Source organism: Lipotes vexillifer, unplaced genomic scaffold (assembly GCF_000442215.2).
Source record: "Lipotes vexillifer unplaced genomic scaffold, Lipotes_vexillifer_v1.1 scaffold722, whole genome shotgun sequence".
NCBI lineage: Eukaryota > Metazoa > Chordata > Mammalia > Artiodactyla > Lipotidae > Lipotes > Lipotes vexillifer.
Genome location: NW_006795213.1, coordinates 55,830 through 78,300, shown reverse-complemented (window position 1 = coordinate 78,300; position 22,471 = coordinate 55,830). Strand labels below are relative to the sequence as shown.

At 42.6% G+C, this 22,471-nt stretch overlaps 2 protein-coding genes across 3 annotated transcripts in view; one reads left to right on the top strand and one right to left on the bottom strand.

Moving 5' to 3' along the window:
• EIF3J (eukaryotic translation initiation factor 3 subunit J) overlaps positions 1 to 12,610 on the top strand; it is a 23,889-nt gene extending 11,279 nt beyond the window's left edge. Inside the window, exons 4-8 of one of the 2 annotated variants that reach the window (XM_007467526.1) lie at positions 217 to 308; positions 5,522 to 5,636; positions 8,160 to 8,321; positions 10,388 to 10,461; positions 10,809 to 12,610. In XM_007467526.1, the coding sequence (XP_007467588.1) occupies positions 217 to 308; positions 5,522 to 5,636; positions 8,160 to 8,321; positions 10,388 to 10,461; positions 10,809 to 10,940 (575 nt within the window). In that variant the 3' untranslated portion in view covers positions 10,941 to 12,610. The remainder of the gene's footprint in view (positions 1 to 216; positions 309 to 5,521; positions 5,637 to 8,159; positions 8,322 to 10,387; positions 10,462 to 10,808) is intronic. The other variant, XM_007467527.1, reaches the window with a different exon arrangement.
• Positions 12,611 to 12,932: 322 nt separating this feature from the next.
• SPG11 (SPG11 vesicle trafficking associated, spatacsin) overlaps positions 12,933 to 22,471 on the bottom strand; it is a gene marked incomplete at its 5' end in the record, with an annotated part of 64,590 nt that continues 55,051 nt past the window's right edge. The window contains 10 exons of the mRNA XM_007467525.1: positions 12,933 to 13,113; positions 13,580 to 13,731; positions 14,444 to 14,599; positions 14,749 to 14,837; positions 15,318 to 15,486; positions 17,077 to 17,184; positions 17,968 to 18,101; positions 20,273 to 20,410; positions 20,832 to 21,030; positions 21,782 to 21,921. Coding sequence (XP_007467587.1) covers positions 12,933 to 13,113; positions 13,580 to 13,731; positions 14,444 to 14,599; positions 14,749 to 14,837; positions 15,318 to 15,486; positions 17,077 to 17,184; positions 17,968 to 18,101; positions 20,273 to 20,410; positions 20,832 to 21,030; positions 21,782 to 21,921 — 1,466 coding nt within the window. The remainder of the gene's footprint in view (positions 13,114 to 13,579; positions 13,732 to 14,443; positions 14,600 to 14,748; positions 14,838 to 15,317; positions 15,487 to 17,076; positions 17,185 to 17,967; positions 18,102 to 20,272; positions 20,411 to 20,831; positions 21,031 to 21,781; positions 21,922 to 22,471) is intronic.

Sequence of the window (22,471 nt, the reverse complement as noted above, 5' to 3'; positions counted from 1 at the left end):
AGGGAAATAAGAAGGGAGATGTTTGGATCTTAGGGGTCAGATTAGAGAGGAGAAAGGAAGAGTCCCAGAACTTTCCTATTCTTATTTGCCGGGAAATCACCATATGAAATTGGAGCTGGGTGAGGTTTGGTCTCTTGAAGTATATAAGTATCATGTCTGTCTCATTCATAAACTGGAAAGTATTCAAGATAACTGTGATTAAAATATTACTTTCAGAAGTAAAAATTTCAGAAAAGAAAAAGACAGCAGAGAAGATAAAAGAGAAAGAACGGCAGCAGAAGAAAAGGCAAGAAGAAATTAAAAAGAGGGTAAGTACTATTTATTTTCTAAAATACAGAATTCTCACATCAGTAGTGGTGCAGCATCTTAACAGGCAGAATTACTTAATATTACCTAATAAATAGTAAGTACTATTTATTTTCTAAAATATAGAATTCTCACATCAGTAGTGGTGCAGTATCTTAATAGTCAATATTACCTAATCATTTGAAGGGCTTTGTAAGGACTATAAATGGATACTGTCAGATAAGATGATCCCAAACATACTGAATTTGTGGTTTTTGCAAAAACCAAACCCAGAAGCTTTATGTATTAGAATGCCTTTTTAAGTTTTCACAGACATTTTGGAACATGACTGTGTTGTGACCATAGTCAGTGATTTTTTTTTTTTTTTCTTTCTTCCGGTACGCGGGCCTCTCACTGCTGTGGCCTCTCCCGTTGCGGAGCACAGGCTCCGGACGCGCAGGCTCAGCGGCCGTGGCTCACGGGCCCAGCCGCTCCGCGGCATGTGGGATCTTCCCGGACCAGGGCACGAACCCGCGTCCCCTGCGTCGGCAGGCGGACTCTCAACCACTGCGCCACCAGGGAAGCCCCATAGTCAGTGATTTTTGTCAGTGCCTGCAGTTCTCTCTAGCTGTGATTAGTCTTTTTTTTTTTTTTTTGCAGTGTACATTTTGAGTGAATACAGAAAGTGTCCATTTCTCTGCCATGTGCTGTATAAATGTTTTTGTTCTGGATTATTTGGATTAAGATCAAGAATTTTGTGTTAATTTACTTGCTTTTTGAATAGAAAACACATTTACATGATTCAAAAATCAGAACGGTATTAAGAAGCACTCCCAACTCTTCACTCATTTGTCCTGTTTCTCTCCCTCTATCCCATAAGTAAATATTGGTTTATGATGTCTCCAAGGTGATTTTGTCCATTTGTATACAACTGTATAGTCATATTCCTGCCAATTTTTATAGTTTTCATATTGCTTTATTTAATATATCATGGAAATCTTGCCATAGATCATGGCGAGCTTTCTTATTTTATTTTTTATTTTATTTTATTTATTTATTTTTGCTGTACGTGGGCCCCTCACTGTTGTGGCCTCTCCCGTTGCGGAGCACAGGCTCCGGACACACAGGCTCAGCGGCCATGGCTCACGGGCCCAGCCGCTCCGCGGCATGTGGGATCTTCCCGGACTGGGGCACGAACCCGTGTCCCCTGCATCGGCAGGCAGACTCTCAACCACTGCACCACCAGGGAAGCCCTCTTATTTTATTTTTAACCCAGGCCCCCACAGTGAAAATGCCCAGTCCTAACCACTGGACCACCAGGGAATTCCCTTGACTTTTCATTAAGAAAAATTTCAAGCAAATAGCATAATGGATAATCATACAAATTACCTAAATTTAACAGTTGTTAATATTTTACCATACTTCATCTGTTCTTTTTTTGCTAAAATATAATCAAACAAATAACAAACATTATGCATTTTACCTTTAAATACTTCAGTATACATCTCTGAAAAAGCAAGAATATTTCTCACATGATTACATTCCTAATGTAATGAACAATAATTTTTTAATATCATCTAATACTCAGTTTATATACATTTCTTTAATTGTCAGATGTCTTTACATATGGTTTGTTCAGACAAGGACCTTGCATGTACTTTGTTGTTAATGTATCCTAAGTCTCCTAGAGTGTCTGTCTTTCTCTTTAAAATGACATTGACTTATTGAAGAGAGCAGGGCAGTTGTCTTGTAGAACACCCCACCTTCTAGATTTGTCTTATTGCTTCCTTGTAGTTACAATTTCCTGTAACTTGGCAGTGAAGTCTGAAAGTTTGATTGGATTCAGATTAAACATTTTTGGTTGGAATACTTCAGAGGTAATGCTGTATGCTCCATATTGCATCACACACATCAGGAGTCATGTAATGTCTGTCCTATTATTAGTGATGCTAAAATTGATTACTGGGTTAAGTTGGTGACAGTCTGATCCTTCTATTGTAAAATTAATTACATATTTCTGCTTACAGGTAATCCAGTTTCACATCAACTTGTCACCCAATAGTTTTAGTGTCATTGATGATCATTGCCTAATTATTTCTTAAGGGATTGCAGAATGGTGGTTTTTCATTCTATGACTTTTCTTCCATTTTTTTATTGGCTGGCTTTTTTTCCTTTTTTTGCTATTTGGTTACTTTGGATGTGGTTTGTACTAGAAAATGTAAAAGCTTCTTTTAATTGCCAATTTTCAGAGTAAGGAGGAGGTGTAATAACTTTAAGTGGTGAAAAATGAGGGATTTTGTGGGTTTTAATTTTTTCTTTTTGAGTAAATTTATGGACTTACAGATTTTTATACATTTCATTCAGATACAGTGATTATTATTATTATTTTTTTTTTTTGCAGTACGCGGGCCTCTCACTGTTGTGGCCTCTCCCGTTGCGGAGCACAGGCTCCGGATGTGCAGGCCCAGCGGCCATGGCTCACGGGCCTAGCCGCTCCGCGGCATGTGGGATCTTCCCAGACCGGGGCACGAACCCGTGTCCCCTGCATCGGCAGGCGTACTCTCAACGACTGCGCCACCAGGGAAGCCCACAGTGATTTTTTTTTTGATCCTTACATTGTCCCAACATTGGAGAGTAGGGATCCCTCAAAGCTGTTCCTGTCTTCATCCTTTTGACAGAACTCCATTAGTCTTTGAAAGGTTCCTTGTTTTCTGGCACAATAAGTAACGCCTGGGGGTTCCCTGGTGGCACAGTGGTTGAGAATCTGCCTGCCAATGCAGGGACACAGGTTTGAGCCCTGGTCTGGGAAGATCCCACATGCTGTGGAGCAGCTAAGCCCATGCGCCACAACTACTGAACCTGCGCTATAGAGCCCATGAGCCACAACTACTGAAGCCCGCACACATAGAGCCCGTGCTCTGCAACAAGAGAAGCCACCACAGTGAGAGCCCGCGCACTGCAATGAAGAGTAGCCCTCACTCACCACAACTAGAGAAAGCCCGCGTGCAGCAACAAAGACCCAGTGCAGCCAAAAATAAATAAAAATTAAAGGGCTTCCCTGGTGGCGCAGTGGTTGAGAGTCCGCCTGCCGATGCAGGGGACACGGGTTCGTGCCCCGGTCCGGGAAGATCCCACATGCCGCGGAGCAGCTGGGCCCGTGAGCCATGGCCGCTGAGCCTGTGCGTCCAGAGCCTGTGCTCCGCAACGGGAGAGACCACAACAGTGAGAGGCCTGCCTACCGCAAAAAAAAAAAAAAAGTAATGCCCGGCTTATCTGGTAGACTCTCTTAGGCCTGGAATCAGCTACTAAAATTCCTTTTTAGTAGCAAATTATCATGGCCAACAATGTGTGAGAATGTCTGTTTCCCCCAAGTCAGGAACATTTTAGATGCTTTTTAATAATTTGTATATCTAAAAATACCTACATGTATGCTTTTTAATTAATTAATTAATTTTTGGCTGCGCTGGGTCTTTGTTGCTGCGCGAGGGATTTCTCTAGTTGCGGCGAGTGGGGGCTACTCTTCATTGCAGTGTGCAAGCTTCTCATTGTGGTGGCTTCTCTTGTTGCGGAGCATGGTCTCTAGGCACGCAGGCTTCAGTAGTTGTGGCACGTGAGCTCAGTAGTTGTGGCTAGCAGGCTCTAGAGCGCAGGCTCGGTAGTTGTGGCACACGGGCTTAGTTGTTCTGCAGCATGTGGGATCTTGCCGGACCAGGGATTGAACCCGTGTCTCCTGCATTGGCAGGCGGATTCTTAACCACTGCGCCACCAGGGAAGTCCCTACATGTGTGTTTATATGATCAGAACAAGCAATGGATTCTTATAGCTCAGTCTAAGAAGTTGTATTGATGTGATCTTTCTTGGTCATTGAAGTTAGAATTATACTTATTTTGTTGTATCTTGATATTAGTCTCCAACATAAAGAAACCTTAGTATGCGTAAATTAATTTTATCTTAGGTCAAGTATTGAGTTAAGATATATTCAATTTTGTTGCAGGAAATGATGTTCAGGTCTACTAAGGCAATTGGGATATTTCCCTTTTTCTTTTGAGAAAGTGTTCTGAGATTTCCTAACTTGGCATCATGACCTTTCTTTTTCTTTTTTCTTTTTTTTTTTTTTTGCGGTATGCGGGCCTCTCATTGTTGTGGCCTCTCCCGTTGCGGAGCACAGGCTCTGGATACGCAGGCTCAGCAGCCATGGCTCACGGGCCCAGCCGCTCCACGGCATGTGGGATCTTCCCGGACCGGGGCACGAACCCGTGTTCACTGCGTCGGCAGGCAGACTCTCAACCACTGCGCCACCAGGGAAGCCCATGACCTTTCTTATTTCATCTTCTCCATGAGAAATAAAATGTGACCTATTTCAGAAGTGGACTTCTGAAGCAAACTCGTCGAACTGCACAGGCATGGATAACCATGAATGGCACAAATTCCCTTCATCTTTTTCCCACTTTGATAAATATTATCAAAGATAGCCCCTTGTAGTAACATACTGTAGAAAATTATATTACAGTATATAGAAAGGATATAAACTGAACTGTTAACTGTCATCTCAGAGAAGTGGAACAAAAAGATAAATAGGGGGGAAATGTTTTTCTAATTCTTTGAAAAAAATTTGTTTTCTGTCTACATTGTATTTTCATATGGATGTGCCATATACTTTATTTAACCATTCTGTTGTGGAACATTTAGGTCCTCTCTAAATTTATTTGATTTTATGAATAATACCCCATTTGACCTCCTTTTGGTTAAATATTTGTATGCAGCTTTGGTTTCTTAAGATGAATACCTACAAGTGGAATTATTTGATTAAAGCATATAAGAATATTTTTAAGACTTGATAAATATTACCAAGTTACCCTAGAAAGGTTGTTTCAATATACAGTCTTAGCTAAAGTATGTGGGAGTGCCATTTTCAACTTGTCTGCGATCTCAATTCCTTAATTAAAAAAAATTACCATAAAATAAACCCAGTCTTCAAATCTGAACTCTGTCACATGACCACCTGAGTTAACCTTCTGTTACCATGGGCAGGTTGCTTACCCTCTCTGTGCCTCAGGTTTTTTTCCTGTAAAATTGGGATAAGAATATCTAAAAGAATGGCTGAAATACAGTAAACACTTTATAAGTGTTTGCTATTATTTATATGTGTCTAGAAAAAAAATTCATACAGTACAGAGATGTTCTGGGTCCATTATAATCCCAGCCCTTTTAAAACTTCATTGCTGTCTCATTTTAGTTAGAAGAACCTGAAGAACCTAAAGTGCTAACAACAGACGAACAATTAGCAGATAAACTGCGGCTAAAGAAATTACAGGAAGAGTCAGACCTCGAATTAGCGAAAGAAACTTTTGGTAAGTGGGGGTTTGATAACAGTGCAGTATTGAAGTTCCAAGTGAATACTATGGAAGTCTTACTAGTTACGAAAATTCAGAAAACGCCTTTTTTGAAGAAATATGATACTGGCTGATTTGGATAGTAGAAAGCAGTTTTTAATCTCTTTTGTTTATATTTGAGATTTCATTACTTAAGGTAGAGTGAGATACATGTTCAGCTTTTTGAATAATTTGAGTATTGTATAAAAGATGATTAAGATAAAAAGTCATTGTGGAAGCAATCTAAGTGTCCATTGACAGATGAATGGATAAAGAAGATGTGGCACATATGTACAATGGAATATTACTCAACCATAAAAAGAAACGAAATTGAATTATTTGTTTTGAGGTGGATGGACCTAGAGTCTCATACAGAGTGAAGTAAGTCAGAAAGAGAAAAACAAATACCGTATGGTAACACATATATATGGAATCTAAAAAAAAAAAGGTTCTGAAGAACCTAGGGGCAGGACAGGAATAAAGACGTAGACGTAGAGAATGGACTTGAGGACACGGGAAGGGGGCAGGGTAAGATGGGATGAAGTGAGAGAGTGGCATGGACACGTATACACTACCGAATGTAAAATAGATAGCTAGTGGGTAGCAGCCGCATAGCACAGGGAGATCAGCTTGGTGCTTTGTGACCACCTAGAGGGGTGGGATAGGGAGTGTGGGAGGGAGACGCAAGAGGGAGGAGATATGGGGATATATGTGTATGTATAGCTGATTCACTTGGTTACAGAGCAAAAACTAGCACACCATTGTGAAGCAATTATACTCCAATAAGGATTTAAAAGAAAAAGTCATTGGACCCAAATAAAGTATACTGCTGCTTTAAATATATGTATCAGCTGGATGAAATTTGGGTGAAATGTGAAGTCTGTAGCTTTGAGATTTAAATAATTGAACTGACTGTAGGACTGTCATGTTGTCTTAAGTCTGGATAAGATTTAGACAATAGTATGCTGGTCCCGGTGGGGCATTCAGCTTTGGTTGTGCCTTCTTGTGCTCAAGGTCCTTTCTTTCTGTACCCCTTCTTGGCCTTCATCATGCCCTATCTTTAGAGGACTTCCATTTCTGTGTGCCATGCCTGCAGCTGTGGTTAGTGTGTAAGATAAAAGATATGTTCAGGATTCTGTAAATAGATAATAAGTTCACAGTGTTCCAGGAGGATAGTTACATGGCACAGAGGGTAATGTAAGAAACACAGTCAGAGAAATAATTTAAAGTTCTCACTTCATTTAACCAAGTTTGTTGTTGTCTCTATTGAGTGCTTTTCAGAGTAGAATGTTGTGTTGAAACAGTTAAATACCTTTTTTTTTTTTAATATTTATTTGCTTGTGCTGGGTCATAGTTGCAGCACACGGGCTCCTTAGTTGCAGCATGCAAACTCTTAGTTGCAGCATGCGTGTGGGATCTAGTTCCCTGACCAGGGATTGAACCCGGGCCCCCTGCATTGGGAGTGCAGAGTCTCAACCACTGCGCCACCAGGGAAGTCCTGAAACAGTTAAATAACTTTTAAATGAAACCTAGAGCCAAGAAGGATCTAGTTATTTTGATTTTTTCCTCCCCTACCCTTCCTCTTCTTTAAAATGGATCAAGCAGGCTGACTGTAATGATCATTCTCCTTTTCACTGGAAGTATGACCTTATCTCTCAGCGGGTCTTTAGCAATCTCGAGTTGCTATGGATGCTCCACTGGCAAGTGCTTGGCATGTCTTAACCACACTCATCTCATTACAGAGAGCACTTGGCCACTATCCTGTCTTTGTAGAATGGTAAAAGCCACCCATGTGTTTATTAAAGAGAAGGGTTTATGTGGTAATAAATTGTAAGATGGAACACCAATTATAGATTAAAAGGCAAAAACATGTATTCATATGGTGATCATTTGGTTAATAGGATTTTAATGTGTTTCTCATACTAAAATACTGGATCAATGTTATTGTTAACAACTAATTTACTTGATAATTTAGGAGTATACAGAAGCATAGTGTCTAATCGCCTAGAATCCTTTTAGGCCAGATTAATTTTTCTATTGGGATTTAAAACATGGTTTGCTCTTTTTTAGCTTCTGTAGTTAGCTGGATACTTTCACAGGAACCATCTTAGTTTGCTTTGCTTTTTTCTTTGTCTCCCAACTTTTCTGTGGGCTGTTCTTGGACAGATGCTTTAAGAGCATCACTTTTGTGCCAGGGACTCCTTTGGCAGTGTGGTGAAGCCTTTGGGCCCCTTCTTAATATACTGTTTTTAAATCCATAAAATACACAGGATTTTACTTACAAAGGAAACCTGTTATAATGAAATAGGTATCAAAATACTGAAATAACCTGTGATACAGTAATTATGTACAGACCATTTGAATTCTTTCCAAGGATTTCAGTAGACTCAGGTTAAGAACCTCTGTTTTAGAATGAAATAACAGGGTTATTCAGGTATCTAATTAGTTTCTAAACTTTAAAAAAACCTTTCTGATATTTTCTGTGTCCCCTTTCTCCTACAGGTGTTAATAATACAGTTTATGGAATAGATGCTATGAACCCATCTTCAAGGGATGACTTCACAGAGTTTGGAAAGTTACTAAAAGACAAAATTACACAATATGAAAAATCACTATATTATGCCAGTTTTTTGGAAGCCTTAGTTCGAGATGTGTGTATTTCATGTAAGTAATTCTAACCTCTGGCCTCTGTGAATGGATGTGTAGGGGTACATCATACTTAGGAGAATGGAGATTGACTTTTGAGGGCAGGGGATGCTCTAATATATTTAAGATTTCCTTTTAGCAGTTAGCTTGGGAGTGTTGTTCTGCAGATATGCATTGAGTTTGAGTGGTTTTGTTTTTGTTTTTTGAGGGTGCCTTCTGAGTGTTTTTACCGTGGCTTCCCAAAGAGACATCTGTGCTTGTTGACAAACAGCTAATAAAACACTAGTTTCTTATTTTATCTACTTATATATTGGAGGCGGCGGCTAGCAAAGTGTCTTTTGGGGAAAATCATACAGAATTTTAGAGCTGAGTGAGACCACAGCGAGTGTCTGTTCATTTTATAAATGAGGAAGCCCATGGCCAGGTGCAAGTTGCTCAGCAGAGCTGGCACCCATTCTCTGGGTCCATGGATTTGGTTTCATGCTGAGTCATATATTTCAGGGGCAGGGGATATGGGAGTGACAACCTGGGGTGGTATAGCACTAAGGTGGGAAGGAAGGACTGCTTTTGCTAGTGTCTGCTGTTATTTATTTTTTGCTATACACGGGCCTCTCACTGTTGTGGCCTCTCCGGTTGCGGAGCACAGGCTCCGGATGCGCAGGCTCAGCGGCCATGGCTCACGGGCCCAGCCGCTCCGCGGCATGTGGGATCTTCCCGGACCGGGGCACAAACCCGTGGGGACTCTCAACCACTGCGCCACCAGGGAAGCCCTGTCTGCTGTTTTTTAAGATTGAGAAAAATGAATTCTACACAATGTTTTTTTTTTTTTTAATTAATCTGGTTGCGTTGGGTCTTCGTTGCTGCAGGCAACTACGGCTTTCTCTAGTTGCCTCAAGCGGGGGCTGCTCTTCCTTGCGGTGCACGGGCTTCTCATTGTGGTGGTTTCTCTTGTTGCGGAGCTCGGGCTTTAGGCGCACGGGCTTCAGTTGTTGTGGCACATGGGCTCAGTAGTTGTGGTGCACGGGCTCAGTTGCTCCACGGCATGTGGGATCTTCCCGGACCAGGGCTTGAACCTGTGTCCCCTGCATTGGCAGGCAGATTCTTAAACACTGTGCCACCAGGGAAGTCCCTACACAATGAATTTTAAGTTAGGTTTTCTTTGGGAAATTGCTATTAAGCTGAAGGTTCTGAATTTGATCAGTGATCTACCCATAGTTGGTATTTTATTTTCCGTATACTATTTTTACTGTTTTTGAAGGTGCTCTCTAACCAGACTGAACACTTTTTTGGGTAGCTAAAAACTCATGTCTGTTTCCAGCTTTATATTTTTATAAGGATGGAAGGATGTGTTGTCCACTAAATGGGCTTATTTCCTGGTGGGGCACTTACTCGATTTCTGAGATAACTGCCACTTTCATTCTCATTCCTATGCTAGAAAATGGCGACCCCAAGGGGTGGGGAGTTATCATCTGTAAGTTTAAGAATTCTCATTACATGGGCTTCCCTGGTGGTGCAGTGGTTGAGAGTCCGCCTGCCGGTGCAGGGGACACAGGTTCGTGCCCCGGTCCGGGAAGATCCCACATGCCGCGGAGTGGCTGGGCCCATGAGCCATGGCCGCTGAGCCTGCGCGTCCGGAGCCTGTGCTCCGCAACGGGAGAGGCCACAACAGTGAGAGGCCCGTGAACCGCAAAAAAAAGAATTGTCGTTACATATTCATTCAGATACTCCTCACTGAGCATCAAGGATGTTTATTTCCATAAGTCATGGTTATTCTCTGTGTATTTAGACCGGATAAGGAAAAATGGTAGGGAGCACTGTGAGCTATAAAGACATTTCTACACATTATAATTAGAGTTCGTTATAAATTTTTGTTGCTGAGTTTGCCATTTTACTTCAAACGGTTTTGATCTGTGAGCCTAGCCATAGACTGAATGATTCTCCATCGTGTTATGTTAAACAGGAGAAATTAATAGCCTTTCCAAGTTACCGAAGTTAGTGATGGACAAATTAGGTAGAAGAATGTATATTTTGCTTTTACTTATTCTCCAAATTACTGGTATGCTTTTTTTTTTTTTTTTTTTTAGTGGAAATTGATGACTTGAAAAAGATTACCAATTCATTGACTGTACTTTGCAGTGAAAAACAGAAGCAAGAAAAGGTAAGAGCTAGCTGCGTGGGAAATGTGTATTACACAAGGATGGGGTATAGGCATAATATTCTCAACAAGTGTAGTAGGAGCCTGAGAAGTCAAGCAATTCACCAATACCATTTATACTGAAGTAGAACAGGAGTATGAGTGCCATTACCATCCTTTTGTTTACAGACATGTTTATGTTTTTCTGAATTAATAATAGAAATTCCTCTGGGTCAAGTGTGGGATCTCCCTTAGAGAACTAAGGTTTTTCTGGAAGCAGAGCTTTGTTGACTCTATTGAGGGTTGCTGTACCATATAAGATGCCCATAGTAGATAAAAATCTCATGAATGAATTCTCTTTTTATCTTCAGCAAAGCAAAGCCAAAAAGAAGAAGAAAGGTGTGGTTCCCGGAGGGGGATTAAAGGCTACCATGAAAGATGATCTGGCAGATTATGGTGGTTATGATGGAGGATATGTACAAGATTTTGAAGACTTCATGTGACGTTTTATCTTCTCCTGGTGTCTTCTTTCTGTTGCCCACAATCCCTTCAACATGTAGCACAACTTCCTTTCCTTTCAGTTCTGCCAAATGCTACAATCAGAAGTACAGTATCTTTTGTGCTGGTTATTAACCCCTTGACACTTAGGTGCTAATGTGCAAATGAGGGAACTTGGATCTTGCTGCCAAGGGGTTAAAATTGGGACCCTCCATTGCTACTAAATCACAGTTTAAAAAAACAGACCTAATAATGTTGTTGTTGCTATCTGATTCCATAGCAGCAGTCACTAAATTGGAAACAAAGGTTGCAACATGACAAAAAATTGTGTAGTATTTACCAGCACCGTTCAGTAATACAGCCTTAACCATACCTCCTTGAACTACTTCATAACTTGTCGAGAAAAGCAGTCTGCTGCAAGGGCATGTGGTGTGCACCTAGTATTAAAGTTGCTTTGTCTTAAAATTGAGCGCGAGGATATTAAAAATGCATTGTGAAGAAGACTGCTTATCTCAGAGTGAAGATACGGCGGCTGAAAAGCACTAGTTTGATACTTAAAAATTAAATGACCAAAACCCTCCAACTTGGAAGCTGAAGAAGGTCAACCTCTCCATTATTGCATTACCAAGTTGTGGAATCTCTTGAATGCTAGACTGTCTAGTTTCTGTTTATCAGACTGTTCTACTGATGGAGTGCTTCGGATGGGGGAGGGAAACTCCTTACCTATTTTATTTGTCTGATTTAAGTGTCTGAGAAACAAATCTCCTTTGTTGTCTGAGGCTGCAGTGGATCAGCTTTAACAGGGTTTTGGCATTTCCTTTCCTTTATAAAACGTGTTCGGCAAACTGTGCCACTTAACTACAGTTTGGTAAATTGTTATGTTAACAATTATGACATCTGCAATGTTTTATAAAGCAACTAATTTAATAAAGTTACTATTGTGAGGACTTAAATTTTGTGTTACCTCCCAAGAGATATTTTTGGAGAGTAAAGAACAAAGCTCTTGGGACTAGAGTTCTCTGTATACTTATAAAGCTTACTAAGTGCTTGATGAGTAGATGTAGTTTTAAAACAAAAATGATTTGTGAGGTCCTTAATAGTGTCACCCTAGAGCAACAAAGGCATAGCGCTGCCTTCCTCTTCTTATTTATTTGGGGAAATTGGTTGGTTGGTTAGATACTAAGGCCTAATTAAGTACCTAGAAGACCTATTTATTTGGAGTAATTGAACTTATAACTCAGGTTGTGGCTGTAAGCAGAGATAGGGTGATCGTCTCTATTATATATTTTCTTTTAAGCAATTTAACCAAATCTGTGGTTGGAGTCTTTTTTTGAAACTGCCACAGACTCAAAAGTAGGGACAGAGCAAAAAATATTTTAAATTTCTCTTACACAGGAAGTAGGATCCTCAATCAAAGCTCTGTAGACCACTCAGTGGAAGACAGGACCATCTAAATGATTTGAGGAATTAACAGAAAGCAGTGACTAGACAGCAATAATTACAGCCAATAAAGACTGTTTTAAGGCAGACAAGGGCTAAGATTTCCTTAGCAGTAATAATGACGTACACTGAATTTAAAATCTTATTTTATTATAGAGATCAGTTTCTAATAAATGGAAATGTATCATCTGTTCCTTAACTGTGTAAATAATATTAAATTCCTTTGAAACTGGAATCTGCAGGCACAGGTATTCTTTACTAAATATTGTATCATCTCCTAAAGTAGAAGCTATCCTGAGGAAGATGGACTTTTGATCCTAATACCAATATCTATATAAAATGGTATAGATGAATAATTATTTTCAAATAGGAAGTTCCTTGTGAAAATTCTCCTTCTTCACCCACTATTCACAAAGGACTGGTATGGTCAGTCCTGGGGTTTTACATGGCATTTCTCTAGTCTGACCACAAACATCTGTCAGTACCTCATTTCAGTATAAGAAAACAGGCATGTATGAATTTCTGGCAGTAACCATCCTCATGTCATCTGAATCCAGCTAACCTGCTAGCATGTCCTTTAGACAGCAACCTGTCTGAGGGTCCTTCAGAAGCACATTTACAACGTCATAAAATTTGTGTTCGTATGCCAGCTTGTAATACAAGTAGACATCTTCACAATATGTGAGTAACTTCTTCAGGTTTTTCACAACTAAGTCAGTAGGCTGATGATGTTTACATCTAGACAAAGAAACAAGAACGTACAGGTTAAGATATTGCATCTTGAACGAGGGCTATCAGCTCTGATACTTATCACTGTCTACAGAGGAGAGGGTGCTTGAATCTGAGAAATCATTCAGACTATTAGGGAGGGCTTGATAGACAATGAAATTTTTTCATTAAAAATGAGCATCTTAATGCTGGCCTTAATTAGAATAATTTCAGTACTCCAAAGGGGACCTCTGATGTTTAGTGCTTTTGGCACCTCAGACAAGCTGAGTAGCTCTCCTCCCATTTTAAGTGCAGAGCACCATAAGCAAACTTTCTCATTCATCTGTTTGCATAAATTTGTCAAAAGATCGTCTTTCTGGGTATTCTTGACATCTCTCTGCCATCTCAAGCAGAGAGGTAGCCTATAGGCATGTTATACGTAGTCATAAAATTCTTACCCGTGCTGATCTCAAAGCAGAGGCATTTTAATACTTACTTTATTGAAATTTCTTCAAATATACTGGATCTTAATAACCTTTGCTGCTTAAATTCTTCCAAGTAATTAAAGTCTCCTTTAAGAATCACTTGTTGGTATAGAATTTCAGCCCAATCAGGAACAAAGTCATAGGCCTCAGCCACAATAGAAGCCTTAAAAGGATGGAGGGGAAGGAGGACACCATTAGAGCCTATTTGATGTAAAACTGAAGGCAAACTGCTCTAGAAAATGACTTCATAGTCACTCTATGGGTGTACAGTATTATCATCACCAATTATGTTAGAAGGCTCTATGTATCATCAGGGTTGGTGAAAAGTTTGCTGTTTACCCTTCCCTGACACCCCAAACACCTTCCTTCAGTGTTTTTAATCTTCCTCACAGTGGGTTAAAAGAACTGCTGATGAATATTTTTCTAACTCAACTCTCTAAGGAACAGTGAAAGGGCTGATTCCCTGATAACCATCCCTCCTTGTTAAAGGGCTAGAACCAGCCTCTCAGAAGCCCTGACTTTTTATGCTAACCCAAGTGCACTGGTCTGGAAATGCTGGGGCTAAGAGATGCTCACAGGACCACTAGCAGGGATGTTCCCCTGAACCTCAACTACCTTAAGTGCAAAGATGTCTGCCTCTCTGCTGGCTTAATAGCATGGGGAAAGGAGACAGTATGTCTCACTGTTCTCCAACCTCTGCCCAGACAATATGCTGGTAAATACTACTATGGAAAGGCAGTTGGAGAGCTGGACTGTCCTGGTTCTGTCACTAGCCCTGAGACCTTAGGTAAACCACTCAGCTTCTGGGTCCCATGACAGGGACAGCAGGAGAGAGGATGCTGGCAGCACGGGCTAGGTTTTTGTTCCTTGCTCACCTGGTAGAACCGAGGTAGGGCCATGATACAGTCCATCAGCCTGTGGCGGCCCAGGTTGATGAGCATTGTGTTCTGGCCGGTGTTCAGAAAGTGAATCTGCAGTGTTATCAACTTGGTGAGCCGGTGACAGTGCAGGGCCTGTCGCACGCAGGAGTCCTGAGGGATAAGGGTGGCAGTAGGCACAGATAAAGACTTGGTTGCCGTCATCTCCCCTGTGAACCCTCCAGCAATGGAACAAAATAAAATTATTCCTACTGCAGACACCAAGCCCCAAGTCCAGTCTGGAGTAAGACTCTCGTGGTTACCTTGGCATAACTCTCTGCTGCATCCAGCATCAGAGTCAGGGCCTTCAGCAGCAGCTGCTTCAGTTGGTGCCCATCCTTGAGGCTGTCCTCTGCAGGGGAGTAAAGGAAACTTGGGTGTGTCTGACTCCCAAGGCTGGGTACTCTCATCCCATTCAGTAGTAGGGTGGACTATAGAAACAACCCATGTTTGTTGCTGTGAACAGCTCATGTTCACAGGGAGGCAGGTATGTCTCACTCAGGTAAAGGCTATTGGGCCAAAAGTACACACACTGGAGTAGGATTCACTGCCCCATCTAGTTCAATTTCTCTCTGAAACAGCAAGGCAGGCTTACACGGCATCAACATACATTGGTTCTTGACAGGTGACACCCCTGGATGCACTGGCTACAAGAGGGGTAAAATGCCTTCCAACCCCCCTTCTGTCTCCTTTCTGCCCCCTGGGGCCCCCCTAAATAAATGTTAGAAGCTGGGGTGGGTATTAGTCTCATGGACTCTTGCCCTGCTTAGCCCTGAGAACCTTCCCTGGCCAGCATCACTGCCCTGGAGGTGCTGCTGTGACCTCTGCTCACCCCAGGGCTGAGACTCAATCAATTTCAGTTGGATGCAGGCAGCTGCCTCATGGTTCTCCCCAATCTCCCGGCACATGCTGAAACACAGGGCAATCATGTTGTGCTTCTCACTGTCCCCAGGGCGGCAGCGTTTGATGTAGTCCAGTAGGGCCGTCTTCAGGGTACCACTCTGCCCAGAAAAAAGGGGGGGATACCAAGGTCTCAGCCACGTATTGCAAGGTAAGCAGGACTGGCCTAGTCCTCTGATTCTGAAAGTTCCTCAGAAACTCCCAAGGAAAAGGAAAAGATAAGCAAAAATGAATACAGAAGTTTATACTATCCTGAGTATAAGGTAACAGGCACATCCTCTCTGCTGGTGGGAGTGTAAATGGTAAGACCTGTCAGAGGCGAGAAGCCTTAAAAATGTACACACGTGCATTAGTCTTAACGATTCCACTTCTAGGACTCTATCCCTAAAGAAGCAAGCAGAGGGACGTGCTAAGATGGATGTAACAAGGATATTTAATAGCAAACAATTAGAAATATTCCAGATGTCCAGAATAAGATCTAAGAGAACACCATGTAGCCATTAAAACCGATGTTGACTTGAAAATTATTCATGCTTATTATTAACTGAGAAAAGCAGGCTATTTCCTATCTGCACAGCATGACAGAAGTTTGATAAAAATATGTGAACATGTATGTGTATATGTGGGTATATGTGCAAAGAAAGGGCCTATACCAAATTGTTAGCAGTGGCTGTCTGCAGACAGTAGCTAGACACACAGGGCTTTTTTTCGTGTTCTGTTTTCCAGGTGTCTTTTTATTTTAAAATATGGAACGCTTCACGAATTTGCATGTCATCCTTGCACAGGGGCCATGCTAGTCTTCTCTGTATCGTTCCAATTTTTAGTATATGTGCTGCCAAAGCGAGCACCCGTTAAGCGTCTTAACATTGAATATTCATTACTTTTGTAATCAGAAACAAAGTTATTAAAAGAATATTTAAATGCAGGAACAAAAATGCCTCAAAAACCATTTTTAAAATCCTGAAGGTGTCCCTGTGTCCAGGACTTGCTCCTTTCCTTACAACTGGACTGGTCTGTCCTGAAACTAGCCCAGCATTGAGGAGAGTTTTTCTGCTTTGTCTCTTAATCCTGCTTGGCTGGGCCCAAGTTCCCAGATGTCAAAAGTGCACCTGGGTTTGTTTTTATTTATTTGTTTATTGGCCACGCCACGCAGCATGTGGGATCTTAATTTTAGTTCCCCGAAGCGCAGAGTCTTAACCACTGAACCGCCAGGGAAGTCCCATGGGTTTTTAAATCTTTAGAGGTGAAATGGGTGAAAACAATGAATCAGCCAATGAATAACGTGAAAACAGAGGCTCTGAGTGCATGCCTGGTGTCACATAGTATGCTGAGGACAGACAAGTGCCCAGAGACCAAAGGCCTGGCAAGTTAGGCTTTTTCTTCCCAGCCTCCTTCCTGGTCATCATCATAAATAGCTCCACAGCTTTCTAGACCCAGACCTTGGCATTCACTTCTGAATAGCTCTCGACAACACACTTTTTCATGGTCCCCTGAAAACTCTCCACTCTAAACTGGTCTGAGCTCTGTAACCTTAAGCTACTGGTTACAGTATATGTCTTAGGGAGGTCCTTAATTCCCTCCCTCTATATCCCGGGAGTCCATCCTGATTGGAATTAATCCTGAGAAAACCTGAGACTTCCAAGTGTCAGTAGTACATGTCATACTGCAGCTCAAAAATACTGTACACCTACCGGGTCCAATTTCTTCCTCATCAGCACTTCAAAATAGTGTTTTTTATGCAGCAAATCAAATATGTATGTCATCTCATTGTACCTTCCAATGCCAGTGAGGAGACGCACCTACAAAGGGAGAGGGCAGCTTGCATCAGCATTGCTTGGAGTTCTCTGAGCCAGACCACTACCCCAACAGTTTGGTTGCTTTCAAATACCAAACTCTGGCGGGAAGAAGGGTTAGTGGCCAGGCTGCCATACTTAACTCCTTTCCTCCTTGCCTCTCTCTCCCCCTTCCCATCCCATGTACCCAACAGGGGCCTTCTCTGGAGGATTCAGAAATGCTAGTCATTGGGAAACCACTGGCTGTCTGTCCCCTCCTCTGTTGTCTCTAAACATGACTATCAAGTGCTGAAGTGCCATCCTCCTGGGCAGGCACTCTTCCTCTTCCCACCACTCCTCATTACAGCACCCAATGGCTTGCTCAGACACTTGGGTCAGTTTCGAGCCTAGAGAATTTGGGGGGAGGTACAGGAAGCTTGAGTTGTCTCATTTCAATTGCTCATTTCAATTTTCAATTCAGATGTAAGAGGCAGGTCTGAACCTTGTTTTGCGGGGGAAGTAACTGCCACCTTAGCCCTCTAGAAAAGCTAACTGCTTGGTAAGGGGGTATGACAGTCCTGGAGCATGGCAGGGATCCTCTTTGATTTCTATTCCTTTGGAGCAATCTCTGGACAGAAATCATAACCTGGAGCAGAGGGTTGAACTGCCCAGCCAGCTACGAAGTAGGTAGTGGTATCCAGATAGGTAAATTCCCTAAGACCACATCAGCTCTGAGCTGATAGTCTCCAGCCTATCTGTTCTATCAAAGGTTTCCTCAGGATGGAGGGTGAAGGTGAGGGCGTGACTTACCACCAGTCCATACTCCTCACTGGGGGCCAAGTGGTTGTCTGTGAGCAGCCGGGCGGCCTGCAGGACTCGGATGATGCCCTCCATGTGGCATGTCAGCGTGAAGCAGTGATGAGCCAGGATCAGCAGCTCTGTGGCTGGGTGGGTTGGGCACTGGTAAGACAGGACTGTCAACCCTGGCTAACCCGTCTAGCTCTGTACCTGGCAGGAGGGTCAAGGGGCCTGGTACAGCTGGGTCTGTCTGGAGAAGGCTCTCTCACCAGTCCTCTGAGATCCCTGACCTCACCAGTTCTAGCTCTGGGACGGCCCCCTGACGAAGTCAGTTCTCTCAGTGACAGCACAGGGATTAACCCTCTCCTCAAAGACAGTCTGCATACAGTGACAGCACTTCCAAAAGGCTCAAAAAATGAGAACAAAGAACGCTAGCTTTCTAAAGATGGAGAAACCTTCTGCAGACAAACTGATGGAGTACCTGCCAATACAAGTCCGAGGGCATTCTCTGTAGCTGAGTGGAGAGTCTCAGGGCCTAATCAAGTGCTATTTGATGCTCTGCACTTCTACAGGCTTTCTAGATTGAGATGTGACACACACAAATTTAAAACTACTATACACAGTCACTACGAGCACAATTAAAAGGCAAACTGGGAAAAATATTTGCAATGCTGGAAGACAGAAGAGGGGTTCTCAGCCTTAATACATGCTGTGCCCTCTGGGCCTTTGCACCTGTGGGGCCCTCCCCAAACCTACTGGCTACTAATGCTTCTGGTCTTGGTTTGCACATTTCCTCCCAAAACCTTTGGGAGGAAAAAAAGGAAAGGAAAGGAAAATAAAACCTTTGGCTCCATCAGTATGCTTACTGTGAATGACACCCCTAGTCTGTGAGCTCCAGGACCGCTGCTTAACTTGTTCACCATACCCCTGTTTTTAGAGTGCCTGGCACACAGTCAGCACTCAGTAGATGTTGCTGAACTGGACTGAGAAGAGATACAGAAGGCTATTTTATTTATTTATGTTTTGGCCGTGCTGCACAGCTTGTGGGATCTTAGTTCCCTGACCAGGGATCGAACCCGGGCACACAGCAGTGAAACTGCCGAGTCCTAACCACTGGACCGCCAGGGAATTCCCAAAAGGCTGTTTTAAAAATAAACCTATTCAGGGCTTCCCTGGTGGCGCAGTGGTTGAGAGTCCGCCTGCTGATGCAGGGGACACGGGTTCGTGCCCTGGTCCGGGAAGATCCCACATGCCGCGGAGCGCCTGGGCCCGTGAGCCACGGCCACTGAGCCTGCGTGTCCCGAGCCTGTGCTCCGCAAAGGGAGAGGCCACAGCAGTGAGAGGCCCGCGTACCACAAAATAAATAAATAAATAAATAAACGTATTTAACCTCTTAAAATCTCACGTGTTCACTAAACATCAGTAAAATGCCTTTTACGCGTCAATCAAATTTGCAGAGTATAATGGACTCCAGGAAATGATACTCTCACACGCTGCTTAAGAGGGAGTGAAAGTGAATTTTTTTTCCTGAAGTAAATTTGGCAATATATATATATAAATCCTTAAAAATGGGCATACTCCTGAATCAGGAATTTGTCTTAGGGAAATAACCATGGATGTGCACACAGATTTGCCTATAAGCATGTCTATCACAATGTTTAAAACAGCAGAAAATTGGAAGCAATCTATGGGTCCTACAATAGGGTATATACATTTTTAAATTACATATAAGAGAAATATTATGTAACGACTAAAAATTATATAGAATAGTGTCATGGAAAGATTAATGACAGCATATTGTTAATTATAAACAGTATAATGCTATTTTTGAAAAATAAAAACCTATGGACTTGCATAGAAAAAGATGAGAGGGACACATACTACTGAATGCATACAACACTGAAAAGCGAGCAGGCTTTGAAATCACACAGACAGGGTTCATATGCCAGCTCTGCCACTTAACAGTTATAAATTAATCAACTTTTCTAAAGCTTCAGTTTCCTTCTTCTAAAATGGGGACAATAATAGCCATTTTTCAGGGTAATGTAAGAATAAAATAAGCTAAATATGCCAAATGTTAAAAGGTTACTTTTTTGTGTGATTTTAAATTGGGGGCTGCTTTGGCATATATATTTTCTAACTTTTCTTCAATGAACTTATGGCTTTCTACTAAGAACTTATAAACAATCCTGGAGGAGTAGGGATCCAGAGAAGGAACAAGGATCCAAAAAGTGAGTTTTGAGAAGACTTAACCTCAGAAGACTTCTTAGAGACCTGCTTGGGCCCAAAACATGCAAGAAAGTGGCCAAGAACTTACTGCAAGACAAGTCCCCATGGGGAACGGAGGAAATCTTATCCAACAACTTCATGCCTACCAAGGTGCGGTCTTGACACAGAGCAGTCAGCTGAAGAAACGTCTGGCTTTCCTCTGTTGGGGTGAACGTCTGCTTATATCCTATACAGAAAGATGTGGAGAAAGGTGCTAGTTTTACCTTGAGAGAGATGAAAGGAAGACAAGAGCCCCAGGGCAGGAGGCCCATTCTGCCCAGGCCTGGGCACCAGGAGGTAATGATGAAGGTGCTCCGGGGCAGCTCTCCTCTTGCTGGGGTCAAATATCTCAGGTGAGATGCCATCTTACAGGACAACAGGAGCTCATTAGCTCAGAGAAAGACACAGTTACTCTAAATATAATCATAAAACAATAAACAAAAAGCAATAATAACAAAATAAATGCAATGTGTTCTCCTCTTACAAGTGCAACCTGGCAACTTGAAAGGACAGCATACAAGATATATATGAGCATAACATCAAATCCTTAATGCTGGTAACTTGAGAATGTGATCTGAAAGGCTGGGGAGGCCTGAAAGGTAGGGCACCTGTTCCCTCTGATGGGGTCAGCAGCTCCCGGGTCACCTCTTCGGCCACAAGTTCAGCCACTGTGTCTGGCTCGAGGCCCTGGGTGCTGATGAAGGCTTGAGCTCGCTTGCATCGGTCAGGCTGCTGAGAGGCCAAGATTACCCGGAGAATGGCCTCACCATCCTGGGCAGCGACATCTGTGTAGGAACAGCCCAACTCCTGAGAGGAAGGCAGAGCCAATCCAAGCCATCATTAGGAACCAGGAAAAAGCTAGCAGAAGACAGCCTTTCCTGAAATCTGATGTGGACAGACGCCATGGTTTTCTGAGCCTAAAGATCCCTCATCCTGAGCAGAAACCTTAGAAGAAGCAAACACTGTTTTCTAGCCCTTTCTATTGCTTTGCCAGTGAGGTAAATCCAAGCAAGAGAAAGGCTTGTCTTCAGAAAACATCAGGTGACTGATCTCTCCCTGAACACTGAGCTTTTCAAATGTTATGAAACCTAAGGAAGTTGAATAAAAGGCAGAGCCCTTTCTTTATTGTTCCCGTGGCAGCAGGAAACCCTCAATTTCCAAAGAAGTCTCTGAGCCTTGTAGTCCAAGGAAGGGCTTTTAGTGCTCAGCTTGCTTTCTCTCATGCTCTTCCATTGCACTTAGAATCTACTCTTTTTCTCCCTCAATCAGCACAAAGCCAGAACAATTCCTGGCTGCTCTGGCTCCTGTTTTATAGTCATCACATTCCATTTAATTTTATTTTAAAACTTATTTTGGGCTCTTTCCCATATGGAAAGCTCACCACTATTCCCCAGGGATGGATTTATAGGGGCCAACATCCTGACAAGAGCTCTACTCCCAGGTCATGATTATAATCTGAAGGGCTAACCGAGGGCAGTGTCCAAAATCCACCTTCACCCGCTCCCTTCCCTCCCTCTCAGAGGGAGCTCCTGTGGAGACCCAGCCCTTTGGCACGTACCTTGGCAAGTGCATAGAGACAGAGGACCTGCTGGCAATAATTCTTCCCATGGAGGCATCTGCTTGTCAGAGTTTCCAGAATAGTCACCACTTCATCACTGGGGGGCAGCATCACAAATGACTGACTATCCAAACTTGAAGCTGGAAGCAAATACAGGTCTGAGGGGGGCTTTAAGGGGCTTTTAAGGTCTCTCCTCAGCCCCCTATGACTCTACCTCTCTGCTCACAGCTTCCTTCACTGCACCCTGTTGACTCCCCCTGGGTCTGGGACCACTTCTAACAGGGCTCACACCCCACTTAAACTTCTTTCATTGCCTCCTTCTAGGAAATCCCCAGCCCAGGATACTTCAAAGACTCAAAGCCACCTAATGAACACTCTAGAGATCATCACCAAAGATGCCTGCCAGACTCTCTTCCACACACACCGCCTCCCAATTTCCCCTTATGTCAAATAATCACCAGGTCTACCTGACTGTATCTCCAAAACATCTCTGCAGTCACCAACTTAGTTCCAGCCTTTATCACCCTGCATCTAAGAGGTGTTACTGTCTCCTGCCGCCCGCCTCCCTTCTTCCTCAACTCCATCTTCCACACACTCAGCATTCTTCACATTCTAAAATGCAAATCACAAAACTCAAGGATCATCTGACAGATACCTTAAAGGCACAGTAAAATTAGAATCCATTCCTGC